The sequence below is a fragment of the Pteropus alecto genome, unplaced genomic scaffold (assembly GCF_000325575.1).
Source record: "Pteropus alecto unplaced genomic scaffold, ASM32557v1 scaffold74, whole genome shotgun sequence".
Lineage (NCBI taxonomy): Eukaryota > Metazoa > Chordata > Mammalia > Chiroptera > Pteropodidae > Pteropus > Pteropus alecto.
Genome location: NW_006436291.1, coordinates 4,348,144 through 4,368,803, shown reverse-complemented (window position 1 = coordinate 4,368,803; position 20,660 = coordinate 4,348,144). Strand labels below are relative to the sequence as shown.

Here is a 20,660-nt window from a genome sequence, read left to right as displayed (position 1 = left end):
TCTGCTCACAGACACTCAGGGAGGAGCCGAGGCTTGGGCCAGGAGCCACAAGCTGGAGCTGCGGGCTGACATCTTGATCTGGTCCTGACCAACTGGGGGCCGGGGGCCTCTGGCCTTCCTGGGCCTCCGTTTTGTCATCTGTGTGATGGAGGTGATTACGTCTGCCTCGTCCTCTCAAGACAGTCACGTGGGAAGGGAGGCGGGAGAGCTCTCGGTGAGCGGGAGCGAGGTCGAGGGCCACACAGGGTCTCCTGTGGGAGCTGCTTTTAGTTCACGTATTTCTGACGTTCCCTCCTCCAGCTAAGCGAAAGCTTTCAGGAGAAGCCACTGGTGGAAGGAGCAAATTGCTCCTGTCACCTTGATCTCCATGGAGTATCACCAAACCAAACCAAACCAAACAAAACACAACACAACACAACAAAACAAAACACAGACCCCCCCCCCCAGAAAAAGAATGCACAGTGGACTCAGCCGCCTACTGACCTGGGGTTTCTCGGCCCTCTTTCTTTCCTACTCCGTTTTTCTATTTACTGTGTGGTATCTTGTCTCGTAAGCTAACGTAAACCCACTGAAGAATGATGTGGGAGATTCGAAAAATGAAAACGGTGATGTTGCAGCAAATGCTGGAGTTAATACAAAAGAAGAGCCTCAGAGTCTTCTCCCCAGACACTTAGCCATGACACAGAGGTGAAGAGATGGCTTCCCTCTGCACGCATCTGACTGTGCTGGAGTCACCGTCTGTCCATCCATCCGTCACCTCTCCATCTGCTATCAACCCACTCAATCATCCACCCATCCACCCGTTTACCCATCCATCGTCCTTCCGTCCTTCCTTCCTTCCTTCCTTCCGTCCTTCCTTCCTTCCTTCCTTCCTTCCTTCCTTCCTTCCTTCCTTCCATTCATCCACCCTCCCACCCATCCTCCTTCCCTCCCTCCCTGCCATTTATCCATCCATCCTTCTATGTATTGAACTCTACTATGTGCCAGGCACTGATCTAGGTGCTAGAGATTCAACAATGAACAGAACAGACAAAATTCCTGACTCAGTGGAGCTTAAAGTGGGTCCTTCTAGATATTGTTGGCTGCAGAGAGGCCAGAATTTCCCCATGATCCCCCACTGTGGCCTCCGTGCTACGTGTCCTGGGAGATGGGGGAGCCATGGGGGTGGGGATGTGGTGTACAGGGAGGGAGAAGAGATTGGCAGAACTTCAGCGGTACAGTTTTCACACATGTTCAATCACAAATAAAACCCTGGGTTAATGAGGAAAGACAGGAAGTAATTCTCTGCTGTTGTAACATAAGTTGAAAGACGTTTGCAGAACTAAGTGGCTTAACAATGGGGCAGTCTTCCTGCTTCCCAGAAGCTGCACGGGGACGGTGCTCTGGGAAGGCTTCGGTCCCCATACGCAGCCCGCACACGGCAGCACATCCGTGGCCACTTCCGCGTGGCCAGCAGGGAGCCTGCTTGGCACGCTCAGCCTCGCTGCAGGGAGCCTGGCCGTAGGGTGTACCCCGAACCTGCAGCTGCAGGCAACCCCAGGACAGTTGCCTTTCTCCTCTTCCTGGGGTTTAGAGCTGCTGCACATTTTTATTTGAGGTGAGTAGTGTGTGTGGCTCCCAGCACCTTGGCCGTGTGTCCAGGGGCTTCTACTTGGGCGGTTTTGAAAGTGTAGCAATTCATTTAACTTTCTGAGCTCCAGCTTCCTTATCTTAAAAACGGGTACAAGCGTATCCATCTCACATCGTTTATTGATGAAATGGGACATCCAGCATGCAATCCTCTAGGGTCGAAGACAAGTGTGCCACGTTCACTTCCCCCGAACTGGATATTCGAGTGCAGACGCATCTCCCTAGCTTGAGCCCTGTTCTGTGTCCCGCTTAAGACGGGATAACAATTCCACCATGTGCCTGGGCGGTGACTTTTAGTATTCCGGTGACTTTTAGTTGATTGCAGACAAAGTCCTTTATTTTCCAGCGAGCAGCATCTAATCATACGTGGAAATAAGAACATGCTCTGCGAAGACGCGCCCTCTTGAACTGTTGTCAAGACTGTCTCCTGCCGGTTCATCTTTCCTTTATGATTTCGGGTGCAGCCAATTAAGTTACTCTGGCTGGATAATTAAATCGGGTCCTGACCAGTATGTTCTAATCTCACTGGAGTTCCTCATTTTGTAGCTGTTCTTCCTCATTTTTTTTTTCTCCTTGGATAAAGATTTCCATTCCCCGCTACACATTGATGAAGGAAGTAAAGGCTCTTAAACGCTTCACTGAGAAAAAATAAAATGAAGAGCTGATATGGAGAAATAATTTCCTCTAATCCCTTTTTGTAAAATCCCTTTATGATAAATGTATTTCCTGATCTCAGATAGTTCATCAAAGTTCAAAAAGGGGCGAGTTTTAATAAGTGTATACTGCCTCGATTTTTAAGAAAGCAAGTTCTATGAAGAATGTAGACTTTCCAGATACGTTGAATTCCTATCAATTCCCACCACATCCAAAGCTCTGGGAACTTTTTCTCTGAAAAGTACAGATCATTTTAGACCCTTGAAACACATTTTCAGATAGAAGCCTTCTCCAAAAAAAAAAAAAAAAAATCCAGTTTTCCCATAGTTTGAGCTCAGAAGTCTCGGGAGAGTTGCCTAATCCTATTCAATTCTTCAAAGATCAGTTCAGTCTGAATTTTTTTCCAGGACATCTTCTCTGCCCACTACCCGCTTCCAACCTTTTCTCTCATTCACAATGAATTATTGGTCATTAAAAAGAAAAATGTGGAATGCTATTATGGTTATGTTTAAAATTTCCTCATCTTTTACAGGCACACACTGATACACTTATAAATGAGACACGACAATGCCCAGGATTGTGTAGACAGAGGCTGGATCTGGTGCCCCTGCGGTGAGCCCCACAGCACCCCAAAACGTCCATTGTGAGAGTCCTGAGCTTGCCGTTCTGTAATCACTGGCTCACTCGCAGTCCATATTGGTTGAGTAGGTGAGTAGTTTTACTATGACTGGTCACCTAACCCTACTTCCTGCAGGGAGTGGGCGTGTCCTGAGTCAGAGGCGGGGCCCCCCCGTCATCTTGGTTTTCATTAGAGAAGGGTGAACTTGGGTGGGGGCCATCCAGATGTGTTCCATGTCCAGACAGCTGTGGAGCAAGGGGGCCTGCGATGAACGTTTCCTGAACTGGATGAAGAGGGATCGAATGAGCCAGTTACACACACTCTGGAGGAAGCAGAACGGTGATGCTTTCTCCTTAAACACGGTTACCTGATCTGCTTGTAGATGTTACTCCTGAAGTTCCAGCCGCAGCTGAATGTAAATTACTTGCACCCCTGGGGAGCCAGGGTAACCCTCGTTTGCTTCTCCTGGGCACTTGCCTCTCTGCTCTTGTTCTCTGCTGGCGACCGGGAGCTCACTGTTTGCAGAGGAGACGTGTGGCAGCCTGGACCCAACGAAACCCAGACAGCCCCAAGCCGTCATCTGAGCATGGGCATGAACGGTGGCCGCGACCCTCTCAGACACACTCGGAGTGTGGCCGTGCTCGTCTGTGGCTCTCTGGAGCAGGCCCTTGAAGGGTGCTTACTGTGGGGACAGCAGGGCGAAACCCTGAACGGAAAAGCATCTTGCACGTCAGCATGTATGACCGGAGAGCTGAGTGTGCGAGGGTGTGTGTGTGAAACACCACGGTGTGTTAAGGTGAGAGCCTTCTGAACGGATGCCACACCTATTGATTACACTATAGTGAAACGAGTTCGTAAACTGTTGCTTTTTTTTTTTTTACAGAGCGTAAGCTCTTAATTTGGCAAGCTACAACTGCTCAGATGCTACATGATCATCTTAAAAATGAAGAAACCTTAAAAGATAAATCAGATCATGTGACTGCCCTGCCTAAAACCCTCTGGTGACTCTTTGCTGCCTCGGAGAGGACACCGCGTCCCCGGAGAGGACACCGCGTCCTGCCACGCAGACCGAGCCGTGCTTGCGTGGGCTCCTCTCCACGTTCCCAGCCCCCACCCCGTTCCGACCCGGCCCCCGCAAGCCACTGGGCTCCCGTTAGCAACGCTGTCCCCTTCAAGGCCCTCGTTCGGCGTCCCCTCCGCCCGAGATCGCATCCAGGCTCTCTATGCCTCTCTGCCCTTCGGTCTCCTCCGCACGGGGTCCTCCCCACAGCCCCCGGTAACGCTGGGTGCCCCGATCGTGTGCGTCCTTGTTGTCCACCCCCGTGTCTCCTTCCTCACACTCCTTCCGATCTGCGGTTTATTCACTGTTTTCTGAGTCTCTTCCTCACCGTGAAAGTGCAGAGTGAGCTGCAGGAGTGAGTTGCTGCGCGCCCCCGATTCGGCCGCGTTCCCCGCAAGAGACGGCTCGGTGACTGCCAGAGACGTCCCCCCAAAACAGAGGAAGCTGTGAGAGTGATCTTCGGAAGCGAATCCCGCTTCTCTCCCCGGCTTGAGGAAGTGGTGTTTACTATCAGGCTGAACGTTCTTTTCCAAAAGCATTCAAATGTTCATGTGCTTCTTGCTCTCATCAATGCGGCACACTTAGTCCTCAACTCCTTGAGTCCAAATGCTCCCAGACGCTCGCTAATGGATGGACTCGACTGGGTTTAAACTCCCACGCGAATCCCCAGATGCTGCTTTCGCCAAGGAGCAATTTCCAAGACAGGTCTTCACGTTAACTCCTCAAAGACATAAAACACACGCTCTCACACACGCTCAGAGGCCAGCAGTAATTAATGACACAGCCGCAGGGAGACCCCTTCACGCAGGCCTGTCCCGCACAGCTGAGTCGTGACACCCGCCTTCGAAAACTCCACTCGCTCCTGGCATTTTTCAGGCCACTGCGTCCAATTTGTCAACCACGGCAGTCGGTGAATGTTCTCGGAGGTCGGGTTCTGGGATGTTTTGATAAAGAACAAACGAGGTTTGCTAGGGGATGCGCTTTGCTCTTGGTTCTTGTCGATCATGGCAGAATTTGAATGTCATTAAAGCAGTCACTGATTCATGCCTTTGCCGGTCATCTTTGGGGCTGAGACTTAAATAATGTTTTTAATGTTTGTGATTCCTGCCCGAATTAGTTCGGGGCAAGTGAGGAGGCAAGTTGCTTTTTGGATGTGGGCCGGTTTAAAATGAGGCCCTCACGCAGAAACCATGGCACATGGCTGGGTGGCCGTTATGTGGCATTAAACTGCTCTCTGGCAACTGTGAGCAGGGATTCTGAAAAAGGCCTTTAACTTTTCGATAGTTCCAACGTCCCTGTGAGCTAAATAATAACAACCATAATACCACCATATATTTGCGGAGTGATTTACAACTTACGAAGACATATGATCTCATTTAATCCAATCTCCCACTCTCGTGGGGACCCTATGAGGTAAGACAATGGCCACGTTGAGATAACACTGGAGATTAAAAGCAGCTTGGAAATTCTACAATGGGTGATGGTGACTGAAAGTTCACTGGGTGGCTTGACCTCTCCCCAACCCCCCAGCCCCCTGTGGGCCTCTGTGATCAATTCACCCACTTGCTTGGGAAATTTTTTTTCCATCTGAGAAAATGAAAAACACCATTCTTTGGACAGAAATGTGGGCTCATAAATGAAGACCAAATAGAAAAGATTTATACAAAAGCACAAGCTCAGCAAAAGAGGAGACTTAGAAATCGCTAATAAGGTATAAATCAAGTAAAAGCTATTAGCAAATCCCTGGTAAGAAAAAAAAAAAAAAAGCCTTTTCAGTGATTTGTTGAGCTCTTAACAATACCATTTCCGCCAATGGCTTTCAAAGATCTCTAGAGTAATTTGGCACATATCCACAAACACTGCCATGAACACGTTCTCATCCGAAGGGTTTAACACAACGTCACAGAGAGCACGCCTTGCTCGTGTGCCTCCAGAATGACACGATGTTTAGAGCTGTAGGGTCTTCTTCAGGTATGCACGGCCCACAACAAGCACGGGTGCCAAACTACTTGTTTAACACGTGAACAAATAAGTGGGAGGATGGGTGGGTGGGTGGCTGGATGGATTGAAAGGTGGAAGGCAGGAAGGATGGATGGACTCACTCATTTTACTGGCGAGGAACACAAGAGGCAGAGGCCTTCCTAACTTGCCTGTATTACCAAAAACAAGTGGTGTGAAAACTGGGGCTCCCAGGTCCCCGCAATCCCAGTCCAGTGTTCCCAGTCTGGACTGTCCTTTCCTCCACTTGTCCCTCTTATCAAGAGTTCAAGCGCATTAACGATATTGATTTATAATCTTCTTAGTCAGTGGGGACCACTCCCAGAGGCGGGTACAGCTGACCCCTGAACTATGTGGGGCTTAGGGGAGCTGAAGCCACCCTGATCCCTGGCCTCTGAGCAGTTGAAACTCCTTGTATACCTTTCGACTCCCTAAATACTTCAGTTGTCCCTCAGTGTCCACAGGGGATTGGTTCTGACCCGTGAATGCCCCAACCTGCGGATGCTCAAGCTCTTTATATAAAATAGCGTAGGATGATGCACACCCTCAGGCCCTTCCTATCAGCAGCTCCCCAGCCTCAGATGGCAAATCACAGGTTTGACCTGCAGTCGGATGAATCCATGGATGCAAACGACGGTGTATTTATTGAAAACGATCGGCACGTGCCGTAAGTGGACCTGTGCACTTCAAATCCACGTTTTTCAAGGCTCAGCTGTAGTCTGATGTGTTCGTGCCTGCTTGGGAAGCAGAGTGAGTTTCTGTGGCCACTTTGAATTTGTCAAGAATGAGAAAGCATGAAGCTTCCCACCAGCCGCGTTCGCTGAGGTTCCCATGGCCTGCTGCCCCATGAAGCCGGGGTCTGGCCGGGCTGGTGGATACTGGAAGCAGAAGGCACCCATGGGCCCCTGCTAAACCTCACACCCAAAGAAGAAATTCTTTGCCCCAAATGCCCAACCAGTAGTTATTCTGCCTCTGCCTGGACACTTGAAATGACAAGGAGCACGTTATTTCTCAACGTGACCTGCCTCCGTTTTGGGGAGCGCCCCTTGTTGGTATGTAGAGTTTCAGTATTTCGCTTCCTGTCGCCGTTGGCCTGAGGTACTTTCACTTCAGGCTCAGGTCATCACAGACTTAGAGAGCAAGTCACGCTACGAGGTCTTGGTCACTTAACTCCTTTGAATTGTGCTTAAGACAGAACCGTGAGCAAGAAAGATGCCCCCGACGGCTAATGGAGATGATGGACAGAAGCAGCAGCCACTGCCGTAACGAGATCCCCCCACCCGCAGCCCACACGAAGCGACAATGCCCGTGACATGAGCCGGCCGTTCTGCCGGTCTCTGTCCTAAGGGCAACGTGACGCCTTATGAGCCATTTGACAGGAGGCCACAAGGCAATTGCTTGGAAAAGCATAAGCCCATCTCGTAACAATTCATCCTCTTCTGGGACCTCGAAACCTCTTCAGCAGGTGTCCCCCCTCACACCGTGACTGCCCCTTGCCGGCGAGTCTGCACGGAGGCCAGCCTTGGGCCACCAGCTAGCACTTTATTCTGCCCCCACTGCTTCCTTCAGCAACTCAGAGAGAAGCCTCGGCCTGCGAGGTGCCACGGAGGCACGCGTTGGGACGAAGTCACGAGAGACGATGACATTGACTGAGGGGCCGTCCTCCGTGAGTGAGGGACGTCTGAAGTTCGCACGGCATTGCAGTTTGGGGCGGGCCCTTCCCGGCGTGAGAACTCATCAGGATCCGTACTCACGCAGAACCGTATCTATGAACGCGCTCATAAAGAAACTGTCTTCTTTTTTTTTTAATTCTGGGTGAACAAAGTCTAGAGTTCTGGAAAGGCATTCAATGAGGTGGAACGCACGCTTTATCGAAGCAGAAAAGTCACTCCATTTAAACCTCTAAGACCTGATAAGGTGACCGTAGGCGGGAACACTGCAGATCTCTAAGCTGCTGCCACACTTCGAATGCACCCTGGGGCCAACCCCGAGGGGAGAAGCCCCTCTTCCTTAGTACCATCTGGAGGGCACCGGCGCATCTCCCCTCTCCCGCCTTGCCTGGTGGGCTTGCCGGGCCCTCGCACACCTGGAGCACTGGAGCTGCGGACCCAGCTCAAAAGCATGCGCTGAGATTGTAGGACGATTTGCGATTTTTAGACAAAGACACCCTCCCGCCGCTTCTCGAGGAAGAGGTCAGTCCTCCCGCCCTGTGGCATGACTCTCTCAGAGTCAGCAGCACAGTCTACTCTTGCTACTTGGGAAAGAATTTCTTTCTGGAAGCTTCCATGGGCACCCTAGCCAGAAAACCAAGGCACTTTCTGCTTAGCTGTTTCCCACTCCCCATTTCAAGCTGCGGCCCGACTCTAAAAGCAGTGAAGCATCAGTACTTGCCCGGTCGAAGGGTTCATGATGCAGCCTCCTTTGTCGGCAGCCATGGTGCAGCGACAGCCCCTCTCCAGCGTGTCGTGGTTCATCCCGAAGTTGTGGCCCAGCTCATGCGCCAGGGTCACGGCCGCACCAAGGGGGCTGTCTGAATGGTCCTCCAAGAAAACACAAGAGCACAGATGTAGAGGACATGTCTCCTCGGCCTTAATTCCCAGTCCCTTCTCCTCCCAGATATTTATGTGTCCTCAGCATTTGAGTGAATCCGTTCCCCTAGAAGGAACCAATATAGAGCCCATTATTTCATTCAAACTTAAAAAAAGATTTGATGGATTCTAGAAAAACAGTGTGGGTTCCTTCTGCTGAGGAATGTGGTACATGCAGGATTCTTACGTCTCTGCACAAGATCATCAAAATAGCCTTCTCCATGCTGTTTTCTACAATCTCCTGGAAAATGCACTTCTATTTTGAAGAAGCAAAAAGTTGTCTTACGTGTCTAAAGTTTCATTCCTTCGTGGGGAATGAAAATATCATCTTATCGGGGTCTGAGGTGTTGCTGACGTAAAGTGAGTGATAAGGGGAAGCATACTCTGTGCCGTCCTAAATAAGACCTGAGCGGCTGTCACTGAGCAAGCCTCTTCCTGTCTCCTTGGTAGAGAAGGGTACTTGGAAAATTCACAGCAGTTCACAGTAAACGCCAATCGCATTCAGTAATTGTTTGAAGTCTCATTGAGTTAAGACTGTAACCCAACTGGACCTCATCCTTGCTGGCTGTTTGTTTTGTCAGGCAGACTTGGGGAGTGGCTGGAGGCATCCGGAGTCTCTGACTGACTGCTGGGGTTCACTCGACCTCTTCCTTGGTTTTTGGGAGGTCGTGTCTCCACTTAGAAACCCTAACTCAGTGGACTGCCTGGATGGCTCGGCTAAACAGATATTAGAATTAACTAAAAAATATATTGTTACCTCACTTTAACAAACCCAGATTAGTTAATGAATTAGTGAAGGTGGTTTGCAGGAACCGGGCCCATGAATGATGTTTCTGGAAAGGCCTGCACACTTAGGAAGAATGATGGTGTGCTATTTGAATCCTGCTTCGTGCTATCCAGGAATGAGATAAGATGGTTTTTTAAAGAGGCTTCCAGGAAACAGTGATACTGTGTTTTAGAGCAAGGGTCCCCAACCCCCGGGCTGTGGACCGGTACCGATCCATGGCCTGTTAGGAACCAGGCTGCACTGAGGGAGGTGAGTGGGGGGCGAGCCAAGCTTCATCTGTATTTGCGGCCTCGCTAGCATCACCGCCTCAGCTCCACCTCAGATCATCAGGCACTAGCTTCTCATAGCAGCACCGGTCCGTGGTGCCACAAAGGTCGGGGACCCCTGGTGTAGAGAAAGCATTATTCCTGAAGTGAACAGTCTCCACGGGGCCTCTCGGTCAAGGTGCATTCATATCAGCTCTTACAGGCGCGTTGGCGGTTACGGCTGCAACGGCCTCTCTCGCTAGTCCCTAGTCGAAGAGAAGGATGGCATGTCAAGGGACCGAGTTATTCTTGGAATGGATGAAATTCCTAATAAATGACTTTGTTGGCATTTTACTGTTTCCTGTTGTAGGAAGCTTCACAAATATGTTTCAGGAAATCAATTCTCTAGAATAACACACGTTGGCGAAGAGAACGTAGTCAAGCCCAGAACGCGAAGCGCTGAATTTCGCATGCTTTGGCTCGAAATTCAAGGAATTCCGCCCTTAAAATGTGACTCTACCTCTCATTCTTTTGTACCACTGAATGTCTTGCTTTTTGCTTTTAATCACCAAGTTGTTCTACATTTTTTCACGCATAGGTGATTATAAACGGAATGTCTTTTAAGAGACTCTCACAAACAGTTTTCATTTGTAATAATAATAATAATAAAAAAATCTACCTCTTATTCATGGCATTCTCCCCAAACCAAGACTGTTTTAGTCCAGTGCAGTACAAAAGCATGGCTTTAAGTTACCAAAATTAATGATTTGCTCTAGCTTGATAAAAATAAAGAAACAGTACCAGAACTCAAATTTTCAGTTGGATTGAGAATCCTGTTTCTTTGCTCTATGATTTCCTTCCTCTCAGATTTGTAAATTCATGAATGAAGTGTGTACCACCTATACATTGAACTTCAGAGACACACTAGGAGAAAGTCAGTCTAGAAGTTTTAGATCTGGTCAAGATGTCAGTCATGTTTATCTCGTGAATTTTATAGAACTTACAGGAGCTGTGGCCTTTGCATCTTACTTGATGCTTCTCTTACATGTGGAGTAAGAAGGAACGTGTCTAAGGGTGATCTTAACTGCTGCCAAGTTGGCCAAATGTATTTCATGCTGATTCACTTTGGCCTTGACTTGATTCTTACTGCAGGCCACATATTTGCTTACATTTCCCACAGTCATTTTTTTTTTTTTAAATGAGGCATCCTTGTATGTTTTTAAAGAAGAAGTCTTAATAAAATGCATATATGGAATACAAGGAATATGGAATACGAACTCAAGAAAGCCACTTAACAGATCAGATTGGTTACAAAAACGTTTAAGCCCCACACAGCGGCACAACCTGCTATGCTTATGAGGAATTCGAGTTCAGCTCTCAAAAATGTTTACGCCAATTTTAAGTGGCGAAGTCAGTAGCAACTGACCGTGGAACCATGAAACAGAAAATTATTCCCTCTTAAAACTTTACAGGCTGCTCTGTAAAAATACAGTTGGGATCTGACTTGAAATTAACCTGGCAACAACAAAAAACCAAACTTTCCAGTGACTTCCATGGTGGGAATCACATACACGTTCAAGAAAAACCAGAGGGTATCCTCTTCAAGCCAGATTGCCAGTGAATGGGCACGACTCCTCTGCACAGCCTCTCTGTTTGGCACGTGGGTCATTAACCCTAACTTCTCAGAGGAGAGGAAGACATCACTTGTGTATGTCGACTGAGAACACAGTGGAGAGAAAAGACTAGAACATCACCCCTTCCGCCCTTTAAAACAACGGAATATTCGCGAATGCTCTGTTTGGAGAATGTGGAGGAATCCACAATTTCTTGGAAGGGCCAGGTTCTGTCTGTTTCGTGGGATGGTCCATGAGGAGACTCGCTGTCCGAGGGCTGGGGTGAAGGGGACACTGCATTTTCAGAGCAGGGACAGTGTTAGCACGGGGTGAAAAGCTTTCTTTTAATTATCTGAGGGAGTGAGGCAGGAATTCTCTGTTGGGTGACCTATCAAAGCCACCTCCCTCTTGAATTCGTAAGAAACAGGTCCCAAATATTCCCATTTTATTTCCTTTCACAAACATATATAGCCCATATATGACAAAATGATCCTCGTAAAGCAATAAACCCAGGCCTCTGCCTTCCAAGAATAAGGTTATTATATAGACAAATTGGACACTGGCTAGGAGGTATGTCAAGCATTTGCAGTGGTAAATAGTTAAAAACCTCAGACTTTTGGCTGTTGGGCCTGGAGGCAGAACCATCAGAAAACCATCTGAACGGTAATGTTTGGTGAGACCACAGTCCATGCAGAAAGCTGAGCGACGGGGGTGAGCCCAGTGCCCCGGCTCACCCCGGCGCCCCGAGAGAATTCCTGGATCGGAATGCTTTGACCAAAATCCCAGTCGAAAATTTTCTCCATAAAAGGGGAAGACCGGTTTCCACAGAGCTGGTTTTGCATATTCACCTTTCCCGTGTGCGACTTGATGTGTTTTGTAAACAGTCTCTAAAATATTGTAGGCTACGTAAGATCATAAATGGAGCTAGAAGGAAGGTAGAATTCAATCTAAAAAAAAAAGCATTAATGAAAAGAGCCCAATTTCACAAAGGCTGATAAAAGCGGAGCCCTCCCGGGAACTCATCACGGGAAGTGGGTGCGGGGCGCTGCGGTCAGCTCCTCGGTGGCCCTGGCTTACCATGACGACCCCTCCGGATTGCTCCGCCGTGCACATGCTCATGATGGGCGCCATGCCGATGGTGGTCCCTTGGAAATAAACCCCACTGGGAGACAAAAGAAAGGAGTTTCTTAAACTACTGTAGAATAAAGACATTTTCTAATATTTGAAATTCGGTTGGACATTCCCGCCTTCCCACAGGAGCTGCGCAAGCCTGTGTAAACGTGAGGATGGCTGCTTACGCGCATGTCGACAGGTGGTTCGATCTTTAGATCCTTTCTGACTTATTTTCCAGTTGCAGCCTGGTCCCCCGATCCTTTCAGATTTTTGTTTTCGAGATTCGGACAACAACCAGTCACGACCCCTGTATTTCTGAGTTGTATTCTGCCTATTTCCTAATGGGTTGGGGGAAGCGACTCCTTTGAAACAGTGTCTGCTGATGGGAGGGGCGAGGAGAGTCACAGAGAATCACCGTGAATGAAATGAAACGCATCAGGTGGCTCACTAGAGTTTCCGTTGCAGCTGAATTTTGCTTTCCTGGGTAACGCAACCATCGGGATAGAAACCCAAGCTGTTCCTCACCATTCTGCCGATGCTGCTCGCAAAAGGGAGATCGGCAGAAGCCTGATCGACCCTCGGGTCAGTGTAGAAGAAGTAAGTGCCCACAAAGCCTCGGCACCCTGGGGGGAAGCTTCTGGAAGTGGACTTTGTGGCTTAGGTGCAGCTTCCTTGATATGGGGTCTTGAGCAATGAGTCTAATGACATCGAGCCCCGTTGAGTGCACGTGCTGTTCACTCCAACCTCAGGCATTAAAGATTAAACACTGCATTTGTTGACTCTCCTTTAAGGGAAATAAATGACTGACCCATGTTATCTTGGCCATGTACGTGCATAGATTTTACATATATTATTGGGAAAGTCAGATGTTTCGGCAGTGGTCAGTTGGATAGAAGGAAGTAAGTATATATAAAACCTGATCTGTGTATGTGTGTGTACATATGTGTGTACATATGTGTCTGTATCCATCCGCCCATCCCATTACACACCTGATCTGTGTATGTGTGTGTACATATGTGTGTATGTCTGTATCCATCCGCCCATCCCATTACATGCTTATATCCAATAGCAGGATTATGCCTTTCACATTTACATCTATCTAGGCCATTTTAACAGATACAATTATACATGTGTATAAATCACAAGGTTATATAAGAGGCTAATTTATTTCCAGATGTTTGAGTTGGACAGACTCCATTTGGGAAAAAAATCAAAACACTCTGATTCTACTTTTAGTAGTTCAGGATTAATCAATGCATAAAATATGAAGCAACCACAAATATCTAAGGCTGGGGAAAAGAAAAACCCTGTGAAAGTGGCCAAAGTAAATTATCGGGGAATGTCACCGGCCTGAGTTCGGATGTAGGCGTTTTCTACAGTAAGATCGGGCTAGGACGGCGCACTCACTTTCCATAAATGTTCCATAAATTACATCTAATTTGCTAACGTGTCTCTGATTCCAAAGCTTTTAATTCGGTGGGATGAACTACATGGAAACAAAAGAATAATGGCGTAAACTGTTTACGGATTTTAATAAAAAGTTTGTCACTCTGGGAAAAATCTACTTCCTACCAATTTAGATTATGATAAGACTGTTCTTCCTTTTCAATATAAAGGTGTCTGTAATATCTTACCATGGGATTATGTTACGTCATACTACGCTTTCCCTCATTTACTGCTTTGTCCACTTAATCGCTCTCAGAAATGTCCTCGTTTATTGTTGTCTTCTCCCAGGAGACAGGAGACCCTGGGAGCTGGGAGGAGGAGCAAAGTTTTTCTTTTTCTAAATATCTGACAATCATCACCCTCATGCGCTGTCTTCAGATCTTGGATAAACATTTTTCACTAATAATGAAAGAAAATGAGCTTTCAAAAATAGCCTACTCTAGACAACTGTAATCAAGGGTAAGACAAGAAAATGGTGCGTAAGGGAAAATGCTCAGGTGACAGAGAAGGACGTAAGTCATCAGCTAATAGGTTTCCCAGGGAGTCCAGGGGAGGCTTTCGCAACAGACCGGTCAGCATGGCCTCTGCCCCTCTGATGAGGGCTGAGAAACCCCTCCTACAAGTCAGCGTGCTGGAGAAAGGTGCAGCTCCACGGACCTTGGCCGTGGAGCTAAGAGGGGAGTGGGTGTGCCGAGGTCACTGCTCCTTCAAGCGAAGGAGAGGCAGCGAACGCCTACCTGATGAGCTGTGCGTTGTCGTGGGGTTTGCGAGGTAGAAGCTTCATCTTTCTCCAGTCCAGAAACTCATGGAGGGTTGCGAATGGGTCTTGACTTACAGAGCATTTGTCGATGTCATTCCACACCTCCACGCCAACCAACACTATGCGAATGTTCAGTGGCCTGTAAAACTGATGAAACAGGCATCCTCTGGGGATCACGTTAATGAGAATTTAAAATGCAGAGTAGGACAGATTTGCAAAACATCGCCTTGTCCTCTTATTCCCGCGGTGTTAGAATCTGAGAGCTAATTGTGGTGCCTGATGCAAAATGATGTGTTCATTGAGTTCTCGAATGTTGTTGACCAATTGGATGCTTTTAGCCTTTCTGATGTCTGTCCCTATTTGTACGGAAGCACACATTTCAAATGATTCATTGGTGATTCAAAATGTGCATATAGATGTGTATTATAGCTCAAGTAGTTAAATTATAGCGAAAGCCTGCCAGTTAATATCTACTACAAGAAAAACAATGAGTGAGTTAGGATCTTCACTCTGCCAAGGACAGCGATTTGTTCATTTTAAGCCAAATGTTCTACCTATGAATTACTGCAAATAAATCTGTATTAATTTTTCAGCAAAGACTCAGACTAGGCTGATACGATCATGTTTTGTCACCTATAATCAATCTAGAAGGATTTAATTAAACGAACGAATCAATAGCTTTCAGACTAATAAAGGCATAAACAGAATCCTTCTTTAGAAACTTTAATAACGATTTTTCTCCTCCAAGCCAGAAGCTGGCTCACCAACGGTGTCACGGGAAAGATCTATCATAAGAAGTTCCTTTTTTACAGGACCGCGAAACGAAGCCTCAGGTACTCTGCTCAGAGCAAGTCTTCTCATCGCCTTCTTGTGCCCCGTCTTTACGTATTTGTGACTTCATCTACAGCCCTTTCTCCGTACACAGATCGTCCTGGGTCAAAAGTATGGAGGGCAGCTCTTCCAGTGGGGTGGAGGGGAGGTTTTGTCCCAGATGAGCTCATTGGGGCAGGATGAGTGATCAGGATAGAGGTAACAACTATCCATTGTCCTCAACTACCTTGCTGCCCCCATTCACATCACATAGACAGGGAGGTGGCTGTGTGCTCAGGGCCTGAGGGGTGAGGGCATGGGATCACCTGGCTGGCTCTAAAACCTTTCAATGCCCGTGACGTGTGAGGCAGGGCACAATGAGAGAGTCCTTCATCTTCAGGTACTCCAGGGAGCCAAGGAGAACGATGTGGCTGGTGACAGCAGCCCAAGTCAAACTCCAGATGTGAGCAGGTCGTGTTCCTCATGGCTGGAAGCATCTGGGCCAAGGGGTCGTGAAAATCACAGGAGCCCCCCATTGGAGAGCTAAGCCCCGTTCGAACGCGGCGAGCTAAGTGCAGTAAACTCCGCAGGGCTGAGCATCTCACCCTGGATTCTGAGACCTGGAAGGCAGGCTCATCCTCCTCCTTGCTCGTCTCTCCATAGTCTGCTGAGTAATAAGTTAGCAGAAGAATATGACTGAGACACAAACTGCATCACAGAATAGAAACTGATTGCAGCATCACGACGACTTGGTCCAAGCGGATAACAATTACGGGCATTATATTAATAAGTTAATGAGATAATTATATGATAGAAATGGCGCCCAACAGCTTCTTTTTACTCAAGAAGCGCTTGGCCTGTAGTATCTACTTGGAAGCTCCCAGCCGAAGAGGCAAAATGGAGTTTCCGGACCCCTCTGGACCTCTGAACACACACGTCTGGCTGCTGTCCTCTGATGGAGAGATTCAACAGCCAACTGTGTTATCTACAGAGGTAACAGTGATTGGAAGGCAGAGTCGCAGAGACCGAGTGCCGATACGCACATCGGCTTGCTAAGCGACCTTCAGGGTCAGACAACTTGTGTGGGCTTCAGGACTGTCATCTGCAAAGGGGACATCGTTTGCCTCGACCAGTGTTGGACAGAAGTAGTGAGGTCGATGAAGGACGAACTGTCGTCGATTCTCAGAGCCAACCTGGTGCTTATGAATCATGGGGCTTTCCATAATGACGATGTCAATTAGCCCTCTGGAATCACATCCTTCACACAGGCTTTGTACACGGACGTACACGGCATCCAGTCCCCCTGCTCCCAGGTCCGTGCGGCTGATGAACTGTCACACGTGCTGAACTCGGATTACGCCGTCACACACGACCCCTCTCCTGCCGGCTGCGAATGTCCTTCCCAGGGCTGCTGACGGCTTCCTGGTGGTTCTTCCCATTAACGAAATCCACAGCTAACCCTTAATGAGCACTGACTATGTCCTAGGCACAGGGCTAAGTGCTTTCCATGCCAAAGCCCTCTCGGTGCCCACGAAAGCTCTGTGAGTTAAGCACTATTATTAGTCCCATTTTATAGTCAAGGATGTTGAGACATGGTGGGACTAGGTAACCACTCGAGACATGCCTAGCGTGGCTGGGGTCGGAACGCCGGCAGGCTGGTCCTGGTGCCAACGATTTAAACCACTAACATAGCCGCCCTTGTACAAGAGCTCAGACTCTCTTCCCAGATGACCCCCTGTGACCCCAGCCCCAGAGAGAAGCTCAACTGGAGCTTGGCAGCTGCCTGGCTGACCTATGACCCCAGAATGCGTGTGGACATGGTCCGAGACCAGCTGAATTGATTCACCCATTAATTCAGCAGCAACAAATGTTTGCTTGGCTCTCGCTGTGTGCTCGGCTTGGCACTGGCACAAACAGCGAGGATTAAGACGCCCTTGCACTTGGCTCCCAAATGCTCAGAGGGACGCGTGAAACTCTTAGCCATTACTGCGATGAACTCCAGTAGCGTGAACTCCAGTAGTGGACAAACCGGAAGTTCAGAGGATGCTGTGCTCGAGGGCTCAAGAAAAGCTTTCTGGGAGATGTGGATCTGGAAAAAAAAAAAATGGGTCGAACCAAAGGGCAGTCTCCTGGGGTCTGACACAGGAATTTGCATCCTTCAGGCAACTCGCTTGCGAGAGGAGGGAAGGCTCACGCGAGCGGGAAAAGACCCGAAGACATGAAATGCATGGAAGATGAGTCCTATCAGAAGTAGGTCACGGAGGTTCGGCCCGAAAGAACTTGCAGCTGGTGCTAACTTCTTAATGAGTCAGAAGTAGGAAGACGGGAGGTGAAAGGTTAAAGGGGCAAAGCCCCAGCAACCACGTGGTTCGCGGGCAGACCCCGCTGCTCGCACCCTGCAGTTTCATGAGGACCTGGGGGAATTCTGTAGTGCCTGTGCGAAGGGTTTGCCCACAGGCATAAGGATCAGGCGAGCTTTCTGTGTTACTTACAGGGAACATTTCATGAACGTTTGAGAATGTCACCTTTGTCACACTAAATCACTTCTCAGTCTTCCGGTCTGGGATGTCTTTCTCTCTATTTCCTTCAAGCCAGGGCAGCCAGCTAAACCATTATTAATTTAGAACGGCCAAGAAGAGCCAAGATTTTTGCAAATGAGGAAGTTGTTGGTTTTTTTTTTTCTTGACTGATATACTTCTAGAGTATTGCAAAACTGAAATTTTGCAACCTGTAGAGTGAGGACCCGGGGCTCATCTGTTAGTAGATGTGGACGCACAGAGCATCCGAAGGCGCCTGGATCTCCGGGTCGGCTGTGGGCAGATGGAACATGGGCTCAGCGATTCGGCTCTCTCTCCGCCAGAAGCACAAGAACCTCCAGTCCGGCATACTCTGTCGAGCCCGGCAGAGCTCTGCTGAGGGGCAGTGCTCTTCGTCTACCAGTGCAAGTGATTAACCAACTCCCAGTTGCTCAGTTTCGGGTTTGCAGACTGAAGCAAGACATAATATAGAATAAAATGTAAAGAAATACAAACACGGAGAACCAAGCACATCGCTTTAAAATGGATTTCGGCAGCTACCAGCCTTGGTTTAATATCGTTCGTGGTTTCTTATTTCTCAGGTCTAACAAGACTACGTCTGATGCGTTCTGAATTCTCAGTGCACAGTGCTTGGTGCTGCCCACAGGCCTCGTGGAATAGAGTTGAATTTCTGGAAGGTTCTTTGCCTTCCTTTTTTTTGGAAAACTTTGAAAAACGCGATTCGCGTGGAGTAGGATTATTTGGAAACACAGCCACGACGGGGCGTCCTCAGACCGCTGCGCGTGAAATGTGAGCTTTTCCGAGGGTCCTGGCTGCGAAGGGCTCAGTGGTGAGCTGGGCTCTCTTTCCTCTCACCCGTCTTCACGGGCAGGAGACAGGCGACTGCTGAGAATGAGGTCGTGGCTGCATTAGGGCGCTATGGCCAGCCGCGCTGCAGGTGAGGGCCACCTGGGGAGATCCTGACGTCCGGGCTGAGAATATCAGCGCCAAACAGCCCGCTGCTCTCCCTGCTGCAGGGTGTGTTTGTAAAGGGAAGGCAGTGTAGACGGTCTCGCCGTCTCCTTGCAAACAGGTAGTGTAAAGAATGTTGTTGAACAAATACCCCTGGAGTTGGACCAGACCCCCAGGGTCTCTTCCAGCTCTGACGTCACCTTTGTCACCTCCCGGTTCCTGGTGAGGGATTTCCCACCAGCCGATTGCGTCGGAAGTCAACTTCAATGTCCCAGAACTGTGGAGCCCGTGTGTCCCTTATAAGTGAGAGCTGGCCCTCAGGGCAGGGCTGGCACGGGACCGGGCTGATGGCTTTGCGGGGGGCAGTGGGCCCAGCCCGGGGAGACCTGGGACGAAGCCTGCTTGAGAGTCCTCAAAGGGTCGGATGCGGCGTGTCAGCGTTCTGGATGTAACTGGGAGTCCGAGAGGCCCTCTGACTGGGACTCTGCCTGGCCGGCGGAGAGTCCGGGGGAGACGTTTCCCACGGCCGTCGTGGGCCGGCCAGCGTGGGTGGGCACTTCCCGTGGCTGCTCCAGGCCCTGGGAATTCAGAGCCGGGAACATCCGCGTCCCAGCCCAGGACCAGAGGCAGAGCCCGGTCTCTGTGCTCCGTCCGGCGAGGTGTGCCTCCCCCGCCCCACCTCACCTTTGGGCATTTACGTGATCTGAGTGATTTAATTACCTGAGAAAGAACTTACCTTGTCAACGTGATTGGCGATCTCTATTAATCGCTGCTTAACTTTTTCCAGATCTTTTCCTTGCCTCTGAAACTTAATAATTTTAAATGTCAGCATGAATAACAGTGAGAATAGCAATCAGATCTCATCTTCCCAGCTCCCAGAAGTGTGGTCTTGGGCTTTGCAAACCACCTGGGCCCCTCCCTGGTTTACAGTGAAATGAGCTCCCATCCTGCCCGGTAATGTCCCCATCCGGGGACTTTCTGAAGCTCCCTGAAATTCGCCCAAGCCACGTGCTCATAAGACAGTAACTTCTGCGATTTTTCCAGCCCCATAAATAACGGAGGCAGTGACATGTTTTGGCAAGGAGAAAACAGACAACTAGAAGGCAGTCCAAGGCCATTTTTCATATCATCAACTCGATTTTAACTTCCTCAGAAATTTCCTTTATATTTGTTTTTAAAAATTAAAGAGTAGAAGTCATAGATGCTCGTGGCAACAAGTCAAACAGCACAGAGGAGGAAGGATAAGAAGTTGACGAGTTCGCTGTTCTCCCCTCTGATCTGACCTTCCACATGGGGACAGTTTTCTGAGACACTGTCAAGCCCGTTTCTTTCCCATGTGTTGAGTCTGTGAGGAAATGTCACCTAATTCATAATATGTAGAAGAGGCAAGAAATGAGTACGGAGGAGATAATCTCAAAACGGCTAACTAAAAATTAATTAAAAGAAAAAACTTAGTATAACATCGAGCCCTGCTTCGGAAGGCAGGGTTTTCCTGCTGTGTCTCCACAGCTTTCACTCATTCACTCAGTTTGGTTGAGGACATATCCGACATTTTTTGAACTAAACATTTTCCAAAGACGTTTTAGAAGGCATTCTAAATCAATCTGCTGTTGCCCCCGCCTCCCGCCCCAGAAATTCTCACTGCGGGGAGAACACAGCTACAGAGCTGTTCTGTTGTTTTCCTCAGTCCTTGCCCATGATTCCGTAATACCAGATACATTTTTAATATCTCATACTTTATGATACCGGAAACTCGCTTTTCTCTTGGGTTGTTTACGATGCTTTTAAGGGCTCATCGAAAATGAGGTAAAGCAAGTAATAACTTACTAACCATTTTCTTTTTCTATTTT

At 48.6% G+C, this 20,660-nt stretch overlaps 1 protein-coding gene across 1 annotated transcript in view; it reads right to left on the bottom strand.

The window, feature by feature from the left end:
• The window catches only part of ADAM12 (ADAM metallopeptidase domain 12), a 270,213-nt gene that overhangs the window by 59,195 nt on the left and 190,358 nt on the right, over positions 1-20,660 (bottom strand). The window contains exons 8-11 of the mRNA XM_025047549.1: positions 19,547-19,618; positions 14,490-14,659; positions 12,271-12,355; positions 8,352-8,500 (exon numbers count right to left, since the gene is read on the bottom strand). Of these exons, the coding sequence (XP_024903317.1) occupies positions 8,352-8,500; positions 12,271-12,355; positions 14,490-14,659; positions 19,547-19,618 (476 nt within the window). The remainder of the gene's footprint in view (positions 1-8,351; positions 8,501-12,270; positions 12,356-14,489; positions 14,660-19,546; positions 19,619-20,660) is intronic.